This window comes from Ascaphus truei, chromosome 15 (genome assembly GCF_040206685.1).
Source record: "Ascaphus truei isolate aAscTru1 chromosome 15, aAscTru1.hap1, whole genome shotgun sequence".
Lineage (NCBI taxonomy): Eukaryota > Metazoa > Chordata > Amphibia > Anura > Ascaphidae > Ascaphus > Ascaphus truei.
The window spans coordinates 51,185,373-51,198,495 of record NC_134497.1 but is presented as its reverse complement, the minus strand read 5'-3'; the positions used below and the strand labels follow the sequence as shown (position 1 = coordinate 51,198,495).

General features: G+C 46.8%; 1 protein-coding gene across 2 annotated transcripts in view; it reads right to left on the bottom strand.

The window, feature by feature from the left end:
* MATN4 (matrilin 4) overlaps positions 1–13,123 on the bottom strand; it is a 100,458-nt gene that overhangs the window by 27,057 nt on the left and 60,278 nt on the right. For both annotated transcript variants that reach the window (XM_075572591.1, XM_075572592.1), the window contains exons 7-9: positions 3,308–3,430; positions 2,065–2,478; positions 1,053–1,205 (exon numbers count right to left, since the gene is read on the bottom strand). In XM_075572591.1, coding sequence (XP_075428706.1) covers positions 1,053–1,205; positions 2,065–2,478; positions 3,308–3,430 — 690 coding nt within the window. The remainder of the gene's footprint in view (positions 1–1,052; positions 1,206–2,064; positions 2,479–3,307; positions 3,431–13,123) is intronic.

Below are 13,123 nucleotides of genomic sequence, written 5' to 3'. Positions count from 1 at the left end.
AACTTGTCACTTAGGGCAGGGATGCGCAAACAAGGGGATTTTCCAGGGGGGGGGGGGGGGAGAGGGCGGTTAGAGAGACCTGCGCTTTGCCCCAAGGCATTTCAATCAAATGTCGGGGACTGCGCGGGCCTCTGTAAATTCCCTTACATTGGCTTCGGGCGAAGCGCCGTCATGGTGGGGGCCATGTGATGTCGCGTTGCCATGACAATATGATGTCACATGACTGCGGTATCATTTTACGCTGGAGCCAAGGTAAGGGGGGAGGGCGAGAGCAGGCAGGGGGGGGCAGACTGAAACGTTTGCGCACTCCTGACTTAGGGGGATGTTTTGTGCTATTCACCATCATATTGTCTTTTTATTGTTAAAAATATAATCAATCGAAATGGCAAATTATACTAATCATTTCTATTGTTAGGTTACTAGAAGAAAAAGCTGACTGTGCTCATTTGCATGTCATTACCCAGAATCCCTGGCTGCAAGGAAAACACTGTATGCCAGGAGATAATGGGGGACAGGCAGCGTTGCAGACCTTTGTGAGACATGCGAATGTGCTCACAACGTGGTGTTTTTATTTATTGTACAATGTACGGTGGTGGATTTTTGTCACTGTTACCCACCATAAATTATATCATGTGTGGTTGAAACCATATCACAGCTTCACATTGCAAAGCCAGTATAACCATCCTCACACAGATGAGAACCAAAAGTTCAAAAAAGCTGTCTGTGGGTTGGCTTACTGGCTCTGCATTTCTCTAACACAGGTTGTGCTGAAACACTGAATAATATGGCAGGCATACGTTTATAGTGATCCATGTTAAAATAGATTAAAAGCAAAAGGTTACATGTTGTGCTCATTTGCATGTCATTTCCCAGAATCCCTGGCTGCGGTGGAAGCCCTGTATGCTAAGAGATAATGGGGAAAGGCAGGGTTGCAGACCTGTTTGAGACACGTGAATGTGCTCACAATGTGGTGTTTATATTTACTGTACAGTGTACGGTGGAGGGTTTATCACTTTTTTACCCACCATAACTTATTTAATGTGGGGTCATACCTGGGCAAATGTTCAGTTTTAAATCCTCAGCAATAAGATTAATGGTGCCGAAATCTGCTGAGTAATAGGAATGCTTGTTTACAGGGTCAGAAGCAATTTCATTCAGCTCATCCTCAACTGCTTTCCCAACACCAACAGCATACATTGTAATACCTGTAATGGGAACACAGATGATTCACTGTATTGGACTGGGCTAAAGGTTGAAGAAATTGACAGAGCAAAGACATAGCCAGAATGTGTAGCAATACATAAACAGCAAACACTCACTATATATCTGTGTACATTAGAAATTACAAATTCAAATGACCAATATTAGAATATGCTGATCAGCAGATGAAAAGAACCTAATATCCATCAGCTTCCATAATGTATTATTGTATTTGCTACAGAATGTAATAACAATCAACTCCACACCTGATATTTCCACCCAAGTAATAACCAGGCTTTCAAAGTAGAGTATGGGAAGAAAACTGGGCTGATATTTTGCCTGTGATATGGGAGGAAATATCCTGCTCAACACAGAAAAAGAAGGGAAATCCATGCACGCATGAGTTTATAAACACTAGCAATGTATTTTAAATACTTACAGTTGTAATTTCTTAAAAAGAACCAATCGCCAACTTTTAACCCCATAAACATGTTACGGTCTTTGAGTACCATTTGGTGCTAAGAGGAACTGCACCTTCAAATCAGTAAAAGTATTCTACTATAATATAATGCATAGAGTCCCATAATCAGTTGCTGTTTACCAACGGCCATGTACAGGTAGTCCTCGCTATCCAACGTTTCACTTTACAACAAATGGCATATCCAACGCTTTACAATGCAACCCTATGGGCTGTTTTTCGACGCCTGAATGCGTTATCCAACGCTCACCGCCACTGATTAACATGGGACTCACTTTACAACGGTTTCACTATCCAACGCTACTTCTAGAACGGATTCCGTTGGATAACCGAGGACTGCCTGTATAAAAAGATATACTGTACTGTAATGTCAATTATTTTCCTACCAGTTTCCTTAGCTTTCCTGGCCCATTCGGAGATATCATCTTGAGAACGACCATCGGTGAACACCAAACCAATTCTTGGTATACTCTTGGTGAGGTGCCTCGCTCCTTCCTCCTCAGAGAAACTGTGCTCCACCATATGTTTAAGTGCTAGCCCAGTCATGGTGCCCTTCTCCATGTACTCTATATTCTTAACAGCATTCTTAATGTCCTTTGCAGTTTTAAACTGACTGAGAGGAAACTCTGTGCGCACTCGACTCGAGTACTGAACCAGCCCGACGTGTGTGCCGTGTGCAGAGATTTCCAGGCTGTCCACGATCTTGATGACAAATTGCTTCACAAGCTCAAAATTCTGAGGTCGAACACTCTTGGAGCCGTCAATCACAAACACTAAATCAACGTGACCAGATGTGCATTCTGAAAAACAATTCATTTTTACATCATTAGGGTTATTATAATTATTATTGTTTATTTGTCAATATTCTGCAGTTCAGTACAAAGGGGGTACCGAGTTATGTATATTATATAAACAGAATGACATACCAAATAAGGACAAACAGGCACAGGAGGTTAATGAGGGGCCTGATCTTGAGAGCTTACACTCTAGAGGGAATAAGGGGCGATGATAAATCGAAAGGTAATGTGGCTGCTCATTGTGAGTATACATCAAGATGAAGTATGGTAGGGTGTTTGTGTTCTGGTTTCCAGTTATCAAAGAAAAACTGGATGGGCAAAGAGTGTTTTAAAGCAGCAATCTGTGCTGCTCTCTTCTGTTTCACAAGCTTTGATTTTGTCCAGATATCCAAGACTCTGGAATTACTTTTCGAGTCCACTTTATTGAAATGCTCAGATAAGTGCTAAGTTTGTTCAGCGATGATTCATCCTTTCACCCACTTTGTCACCACTTTGCATCATACCTCTAAACCTAATAATTGACTTGAGGGTTTTTTTTGTTAGGGGGAGATGATAAGAATGAAGGATATTCCTCCAAAATGACTGAGTTGTATGTTACACTAAATAAATGCCATGGTCCAATGCAGAGTTTTATGCTAAACATCAATTCAATTCCAAATGGAATAATAATATCAATACCTTTGTATAAAAAGGGACATTGATCTTGCGATGGCCTTAAGACTAAGCAGACCCTTAGGTTGCTTAACCCATAACGATATCTGTCCAAGAAGAAATAATATAGAGCGTCCAAAACAAGCATGACAGTAAAAGGTTACAGTGTAAAAGTACTTACTGTTACATGACTTTCCATCTGCTTGTAGTTCCTGTCCCTCTGGACAAATACAGTGATAAGATCCAGGGGTACTGACACACTTAAATTCACATCCATGATCCACAATATTGCATTGGTCGTTGGCTGAAGAAAAAAAATACAAGAAACTTGTTGATTTTAAGAATATTTAAATTTAGTATGTCTTTAAAGTCCATGAAATGATGCAAAATATTGGCGGAAGAAGTATCTCAATGGTAATATCACTGTCTTTAAAGCAGGTAACCCTAGTTCTGATCCCAGAGTCCGTTCTCCCGCTGACCTTGGGCACGTCACTGTATTTCCTAGTGACTCAGGCTTCACAATTCGATGGTAAGCCAACTGTGCCAACAGAAAGTCCATGTACAGCGCTATGTGAGTTGTCAGAGCTATATAAGAAAAAAGTTCTTAATATTAAGTTAAAAAAATAAATACGCTTTTTTCTCCAATGTGTTGCTCACAATTGACTGTATTATGATAGAAACCTTCTATTACAATAACATAGTAAATAATTGGGGTCATATTTACTAAGAAGTTCTACTCCGGAAGACTTGTATTATTTAGTCCTAGATACGCTACGCTCCATTAGGCTATTTAGCGTAACACTAACCTAAATTAGCGTTAGGTTAATAGTAATGATTATCCATTAAAGGGAATAATCTGATGTTATCGCAGTTTTACTCCCTTAAATAGTATAGTGTTCAATTTGAACACCCATTAGTGCTAATGATATGCAAAAGAGGCGGTTCCCCTATCATCGCATATCCACTAAAGACCATTTAGGGTACCGCAGGGAATTAACGTTAGGTTATTTAGGGATTGACTAAAGGTGGCGTTACTCCCACCCAGATCCTGAAATATAGGTTTTGCAGAAGAAGGGAGAGGGCAGAGAGTCAGGAGAAAGGGTTATCTCTCTCACCCACTATATTTGAGGGTCTGGATGGGTGGGACGCCACCTTTAGGTAACACATGGTTAACACCAGGTTATGTTTTTAGCTAAAGCAAGATATTTCAAACTTACAATGGCTTTCGGCTGTTACTAATTAGTTACATAGTAGATGAGGTTGAAAAAAGACATATGTCCATCAAGTTCAACCTAAGCTAAATGTAAATGACAGATACTTTATACTATATCCATACTTATAGTATATTGATCCAGCGGAAGGCAAACAAAAACCCTAGTGACACATTATCCAATGCGGTCTCTTAAGGGGAAATTAAATTCCTTCCTGACTCCAAATAATCACAATCAGATTACTCCCTGGATCAACATCCTTCCCATGTTTACTTATTTCATTTCTAAAAAGATATCCAACCTTTTTATGAACAAGTCTATTGTATCTACCATCACAGTCTCCATGGGTAATGAATTCCACATTTAACTAGCCTTACTGAAAAGAACCCTTTCCTTTGTTGCTGGTGAAATCTCCTTTCCTCCAACCTTGAGGGATGGCCCTGTGTCCTTTGTACTGCCCTTGGGATGAATAGTCCTTTTGAAAGCTCCTTGTACTGTTCCCGAATATATTTGTATATAGTAATGGAAGTTGTTTTTGCATATAATTAGCTTTGTGGATGTGTGCTAATCTAGGAAAATAACATCTGTTTTAGATCCCATCAGATTATTTGGCCGGATTTAACAGAGTTTAGTGCATAACGACCCTAGTGTGATCCTTCCTTCTCTAGCTTACTGTTTCCCCTACTTCTTTTCATCATTTGATTTAAACCACTTGATGTGAGAACCTCCTTGCTTATTGCAGTGGAATATTAGCACTTGTTTTTATATTTACATATTATTTCTATCTCATTGCCGTTCAATATCTGCTAATAATTGGGCTTTAGAATATAATGTTTAATTCTTGATTAAATCCATGTGGAACACTTTGTGATGATGTCTAAAACTACACACATTGCATATACTCTACTTAAATGTTAACGTTTTTATTAATAAAGATGCCTGTTTTATGGTTGCACAGTAGCTGGGGTTATCTGTACACAAATTGACGTGCATCTCAATTTATGAGTATATGTTACATTATTGCACTTATACGATCTACTACATACAACCAGAGAATGCAGGATTTTAGTATGTACACCTAAACAATGTCATGGGGAAGGAAAAAGTCTACATAAGCAGGTCATACAGTCACAGTGCCATTGGCCATTATTTATTGCCACAGGGAATTAGTTAAGTATCTCTGTCCCAGGCCTTGATGTAACCCTGTAACATCATTCTACAGTGAAACGTTTTAGCCAGTAACATAGTAACCTGACAAAACACAAACGGGCGCTTTTGTAACAGGTATTATATATTCTTTATGACTGGATGTATAAAGACAAACTTGATAATAAATTGAAAACAGAAAACTTTGTCTGTACGAGTCAAAGTTTTCTGTTTTCAATTTATTACAAAGTTTGTCTTTATACATCCAGTCATAAATAATATATAATATCTGTTACAAAACGCTGTTATTGTCTCAGGGATCGCTCTTAGCCCGAGATTATTCATTCTTTCTCCGTGTCCATGTGTTAATGTTCATCAACTGTGATTGTAGGTGTGCAGTGAGTTTGTCAGGATTGTTTCATCCAGTTTTTTTCCCCAAGAATGTCTGTCCTATCTCCCAACGAGGTCAGATCTCTTTTAATGTATTTAAGTTCTGTCTGGAGCAGTTTTTAAGCTCCCATAGAGGTTCTGGATGTCCCTTTTGTAGAGTGTGGACTCAACATTTCCTTCTCCGACTCTTGTTCAGATTTGGACCGCGACCAGGTCCGCGACCTGTGAGAGACCTCTTAGATTGTAAGCTCTTCTGGGGAGGGATTGCCTTTCCTATTGTATGATTTTGCTGCACTTATTGTATTATTATATTTCCCTGTACTGTATTCTTTGTGAAGCGTTGAGTACACTTTTGGCACTATATAAATAAAGACATACAATACATAATACCATCTAAAATAAAATCCCCTCAAGAGGGGGTTACCCTATTGACAGTTTCTCCGGGTCGAGCGGATCACCAGTGAGCCGGATGAATGTGTACAAGCCATGAGAAGATTTCTGGAAAGGGGCTACAGTACGATGCACGTGATGGAAAATTGTTTATCAAACCACCCCTTTTCTGTTACAGGAGAGGCCCGAGCCTTGGTGATGTACTGACACAGGCAGATCCTCTGTCTAAATATAGTGGTCCTACGAATTGGCTCACCAGACCATCTGGGGTGCACAAATGCCAGGGGTGCATTAATCGCCAATTTCTAATTTTGGGCAATAAGCTTAGTCATCCACATAGTGGTTAAAGCATAAAGATCAGAAATTACCTTAATTGTGACAGCAAGTATGTTGTGTATCTTGTACGCTGCCGTGTGGCCTCCACTATGTGGGTAAGACCACACGGATGTTCAAAGAGCGTATGGCTTTACATCGCTCAGCTATTAGAAAGGCACTGTCAGATACTAGCTGTGTGGATGAGCTTAAGATGCAGTCTGGCTACGCTCAGGTGCATGCCCATACTCCAGGCATATGCACGGCCCCGTGGGGGAGATAGGGGCAAGCTACTGCACCGACACACTTTATTCGAGCAAATACCCAGTATGTACCTGGCAGATACCTGGAATGCGCCGCTCCTCACCTCTGGCAAGCCCCGTTGCGTTTGCCTTCCCAGCCTGGGTTCATGCCTGGCTGACGGGCGGCTGATCTGTTAAATGATAATGATTAGGATTTAATAGGCTGCAATGCTTCGCGTGTCTACCAGATGGCATAAATTCATGAATTGTAATGCAGTATATATATATATATACTGTGCAGTATTGCAGCCAGCGGGAATAAAATGCTTCAATCCCTGCTTGGAAAATACCTCAATGCACTCGGGCAGAAAACAGTCACAAACCTCAATACACCCGGGTATACCCGAATTCGTGGGACTAGCCGAGCTCGAATAAAGTGTGTCGCCAGTGTACTATTATAACTAGAGATGCGTATGATCTTTGAACTTGACACCCTTGCTCCCCATGGTCTTAATGAAGACTTCAAGCTCAGTTGTTTTTTATAGATAATTTAGGAGTTCACCTTCCACTTTAGCCTGCATATCATGATTTACGTCTTTCGCTTTATATATTCCTTTTGACATTTAAACAAGTGTAGTTCATGGTTAGATATATTCTATGCAGTACACAAATATTTTTCTTTTGGTCATATGTTAGGTGTTTATCACTTTTTTCTGTTAATTGTGCTTATCCATATATTTGCCCACATATCCGGTTCCCTTTGTTTTTAATCATCTCTATTTGTTTGTTCATTTCATGTTCCCTCGCTGCTTTCCCTTGGTTTCGTTCCAGAGGGCTCACGTCATACTCTTACTGGCACCGATTGGCTGGTCCCTGTTTGGGCACTATGGAGGCGATGCATGCGCAGTCACGAATTCGTTGCCTGGATACACAATGCTTACAGTTGCATTACAGGCCACTAGAGGGTGGTCCTCTGCTGACACATGCTCATTTGAATTTGTTAACATAGGCTCCAAGATGGCTGCCGCCTGTCGGCGCTGGATAATGATGTCATGAGTTCTCAGTGTTTGGTTAATTAGTGGATCCCCAATTAGTCACAGAGGGTGGTTATGGGTATATATATCTTCTGTGTGCCAGTGCCCCTTAACACTACCCTGAGGAAGGTCCTTAGAGGACCGAAACGTTGGTTTGTCTCTGTGTTCATTTTGTATGGCCTAATACATTGTTTTTCTTTTACCTGAGAGTGCTGTTTCTTTGCCCTCACGTTGGTGATAGCAGCTGTACATGTATTGTGATTATGAAGCAGGCACCTTGAACTTTGCCTATTTTGCTTGGCGTGCCATCTGTTCTGATATATATATATATATATATATATATATATATATATATATATATATATATATATATATATATATGTGTGTGTGTGTAACGGGTATTCCCCCCCCAATCGCAGATAGGGACCATGTGGGGAAATCTACATATGTTACAGTGTGGTGCAAAACCTGTTAGGCTCACAGGAGGCCTGAACCTCCGCCACTGGGAGCCTGGGGTGTATCTTTAGGGTGACCATTCGTACCGGTTTTACCGGTACAGTCCCGTTTTTTTGAGGCCTGTCCCGGTTTAAGTCTGTCCCGGTTTTTGTCCCGGTTTTTGTCCCTGGTCCCGGTATTGCGGGGCAGCGGCGGTGAGGAGAATGCGGCGGCCGGTAAGTATTTTGTATGTTTGCGTGTGAATGCTGCCGGGGGGCCTGAATGATGGAGAATGCCGGGAGCGGGACTTAGAATGCCGGCCGGCCCGCAGGGGATTGGTCGCAGGCATGTCAGAGGAAGCCTGGGGCGGGGCTTCCGCTTTGTGAAGCGCACACATGACTGACTGACTTCCCGCTCCCGGCTCCTCTGCTCTGTGCGCGGTGAGTGTCCCCCTTCTGTCCCGGGTCCCAGCCAGGGGGGGGGGGGGGAGTGCGCGCAATAGGAGGTGGTAGCAGGGGTGCGCCTGCCTTTGCCCCCGGCGCGTGCGCCTGCCCTTGCCCCCCGGCACGCGCGCCTGCCCTTGCCCCCCCGGCGCGCGCGCCTGCCTTTGCCCCCCGGTGCGCGCGCCTGCCTTTGCCCCCCGGTGCACGCGCCTGCCTTTGCCCCCCGGCGTTCGCCTGCCTTTGCCCCCCGGCGCGCGCCTGCCTTTGCGCTCACTTCCCCCCGTCCACTTGGTGTGGGAGATAGGCTCGGGGGCGGGCAGTGGTGGCTGCGCGTTGTGCGTGCGGTGCAGGGGCTGGCGGGGTGTATGTGTGTGTGTGTGTGTATCAGTGGGTGTGTGTGTGTGTGTGTGTGTGGGTGTGTGTGTATCAGTGTGTGTGTGTGTATCAGTGGGTGTGTGTGTGTGTGTGTATCAGTGGGTGGGTGTGTGTGTGTGTATCAGTGTGTGTGTGTATCAGTGTGTGTGTGTATCAGTGGGTGTGTGTGTATCAGTGGGTGTGTGTGTATCAGTGTGTGTGTGTGTGTGTATCAGTGGGTGGGTGTATCAGTGGGTGGGTGTATCAGTGTGTGTGTGTGTGTGTGTGTGTGTGTGTATCAGTGGGTGTGTGTGTGTGTGTGTATCAGTGGGTGTGTGTGTGTATCAGGGTGTGTGTGTGTATCAGTGGGTGTGTGTGTGTGTATCAGGGTGTGTGTGTGTGTGTGTGTATATATATATCAGTAGGTGTGTGTGTATCAGTGTGTGTGTGTGTGTGTGTGTGTGTATCAGTGTGTGTGTGTGTGTGTGTATCAGGGTGTGTGTGTGTGTGTGTGTGTGTGTGTGTGTGTGTGTGTGTGTGTGTGTGTGTGTGTGTGTGTGTGTGTATATCAGTAGCTGTGTGTGTATCAGTGTGTGTGTGTGTGTATCTGTGTGTGTGTGTGTGTATCAGTGGGTGGATGTGTATCAGTGGGTGGGTGTGTATCAGTGGGTGTGTGTGTGTATCAGTGGGTGTGTGTGTATATCAGTGTGTGTGTGTGTGTGTATCAGTGGGTGTGTGTGTGTGTATCAGTGGGTGTGTGTGTGTGTGTGTATCAGTGGGTGTGTGTGTGTGTATCAGTGGGTGTGTGTGTGTATCAGTGGGTGTGTGTCTCCCTCACCCTCCCTGTCTCTCCCCTCCCTTTCTCTCCCCCTCCCTGTCACTCCGTTTCTCCCTCCCTCTCCCTCCCTCTCTGTCTCTCCCTCCCCGTCTCTCCCTCCCTCCCCGTCTCTCCCTCCCTCCCCGTCTCTCCCTCCCTCCCCGTCTCTCCCTCCCTCCCCGTCTCTCCCTCCCTCCCCGTCTCTCCCTCCCCGTCTCTCCCTCCCTCCCTCCCCGTCTCTCCCTCCCTCCCTCCCCGTCTCTCCCTCCCTCCCTCCCCGTCTCTGTCTCCCTCCCCGTCTCTGTCTCCCTCCCCATCTCTGTCTCCCTCCCCGTCTCTGTCTCCCTCCCCGTCTCTGTCTCTCCCTCCCTCCCCGTCTCTGTCTCTCCCTCCCTCCCTATCTCTCCCTCTCCCTCCCTCCCTGTCTCTCCCTCTCCCTCCCTCCCTGTCTCTCCCTCCCTCCCTGTATCTCCCTCTCCCTCCCTCCCTGTCTCTCCCTCTCCCTCCCTCCCTGTCTCTCCCTCTCCCTCCCTCCCTGTATCTCCCTCTCCCTCCCTCCCTCCCTCCCTCCCTGTCTCTCCCTCTCCCTCCCTCCATGTCTATCCCTCCCTGTCTCTCCCTCCCTGTCTCTCCCTCCCTGTCTCTCTCCCCCTGTCTCCCTCTCTCTCTCCCCCCGTCTCCCACTCTCTTCCCCCCGTCTCCCTCTCTCTCCCTCTCCCCCCCTGTCTCCCTCTCTCCCCCTGTCTCCCTCTCTCCACCTGTCTCCCTCTCTCCCCCTGTCTCCCTCTTCCCCTGTCTCCCTCTCTCCCCCTGTCTCCCCCTCTCTCTCCCTCTCCCTCCTGTCTCTCCCCCTCTCTGTCTCTCCCCGTCTCTCCCTCTCTCCCCCTGTCTCTACCCGTCTCCCTCTCCCCGTCTCTCCCCCTGTCTCCCTCTCTCTCTCCCTCTCCCCGTCTCTCCCTCTCTCTCTCCCCGTCTCTCCCTCTCTCTCCCCGTCTCCCTCTCTCCCCCTATCTCTCTCTCTCTCCCTCTGTCTCCCTCTCTCCCCCTGTCTCCCTCTCCCCGTCTCCCTCTCCCTCTCCCCATCTCTCCCTCTCTCTCTCCCCGTCTCTCCCTCTCCCTCTCCCCGTCTCTCCCTCTCTCTCTCCCCGTCTCTCCCTCTCTCTCTCCCCGTCTCTCCCTCTCTCCCCGTCTCTCCCCCTGTCTCCCTCTCTCCCCCTGTCTCCCTCTCTCCCCGTCTCCCTCTGTCTCCCTCTCTCCCCCTCTCTCTCCCTCTCCCTCCCTCCCTGTCTCTCCCTCTCCCTCACTCCCTGTCTCTCCCTCTCCCTCCATACCTGTCTCTCCATCCCTCCCTCCCTCCCTGTCTCTCCCCCTGTCTCCCTCTCTCCCCCTCTCTCTCTCCCCCTGTCTCTCCCTCTCCCTCCCTGTCTCTCCCTCTCCTTCCCTCCCCGTCTCTCCCTCCCTCCCCGTCTCTCCCTCTCCCTCCCTCCCCGTCTCTCCCTCTCCCTCCCTCCCCGTCTCTCCCTCTCCCTCCCTCCCCGTCTCTCCCTCTCTCTCTCCCCATCTCTCCCTCTCTCTCTCCCCGTCTCTCCCTCTCTCTCTCCCCGTCTCTCCCTCTCTCTCTCCCCGTCTCTCCCTCTCTCTCTCCCCGTCTCTCCCTCCCTCTTTCCCCGTCTCCCCGTCTCTCCCTCTCTCTCCCCCTTCCTGTGTCTCCCCCTTCCTGTGTCTCCCCCTTCCTGTCTCTCCCCGTCTGTCTCTCCCCCTGTCTGTCTCTCCCCCTGTCTCCCTTTCTGTCTCATCTTAACTGCCGTATACCTACACTGAAGTAACCCGCCCTGCTTTCTTCCAGATCTGACTCAAGTTTCACACGGGAGACATCGGAAGACAGGTAGGGAACACCTCCCCTCCAGTATAGTACCTTGAGGGACTGCGGATAAGGTAAGATCCCAGGTGGGATTGCTGCTTTAGAAATTGTGAAGAGGGGGCGTCCTGACAATGGTTAAGGGGTACAGAAGTCATTCACATCTGGCTTTTTTTGTTGTTCGATTAGTGAGGCCATCCGAGACACACACACAAACCACACACCCACACCACACACACGTAACTAGGACTAATGGTAGTAAAGTATAAGTGTAATACAATAAATAAACTGTTAATGTAAAAAAAAAAAATTGTGTCCCGGTTTTTCATTTTCAAAATCTGGTCACCCTATGTATCCTGGAACGTATGCTTACAGCGCCTTCACCTGTGCAGGGATTCCAGGTGTATAGAATGACCCCTGACATACAGTAGGACCCACAAATAGGAAACACATACAATGAAGTATATATATGTAACTGTTTACTATATGGGCAAAACAATAACATCACATCACAAATCAGCAACACAGCCGTGTTACCCTCTGCCACTAGCTGGCAGCTATAGTATAACCTTGCCCCTACCTGGGCTATACCCTTACACCTATACCCAAGTGTCCCAATAGTCCAGCAACCCCCCTCTAGGCATGATCAGCGCCTGTAAGGAAACTGGTATGTAGGGTACAGTTGGTGCACTTGTAGAAATACCTGCCCGGGGCTCCTGCGCCCGGGTTCAGCAACAACAGAAAAGGACCCGTCTGCGTCCAACGCTGAATCTGCAGCAATGGCGTCCTCTCCTAATCCAGATGATATCACCACACAGTCTCTATCTTGAGTGATGCAGGTCTGATCCCAGACACACTTGTCACACTGCTCCCTCCTTGTCACAGCACACAGCAGCGTCTGTCTCACTGACTAGCTACTGCTAAAAGGGCAAAGTCCCTACCTTAGGGCCTTCCCTACAAAGCAGCTACACATCTACTGGTGAGTTGGGCCTAGCTGGGGCCTGGGGGTAACCTGGCCTAGTGTATGAAGCCACTTGTTCCCTACACCTACCTCCCCCCTCAAGCTCCAACTAACTTTTCCTGTCTGCACACAACAATGTATCTCATTGCAGCATGAGAATCTGTCAGCCTTAGTAGCTGTCTGACATTCATGTGACAGGGATCATAGGGCAGTCCCCAGAGGCTGCTGGGAGTTGTAGTCCACTCTAGGGCTTTTCCCTATGAGGACCGCATGGGCACCTCTCTAATGGCCACCTACCTCTCTCTATCTGCGCCTGCGCTAGACTAATGGCCGCCGCGCCACTCTCCTGCACATGCGTAACATCTAGGGGGCCCTGCACTACAGGTAATGGCCGCCGCGACTCC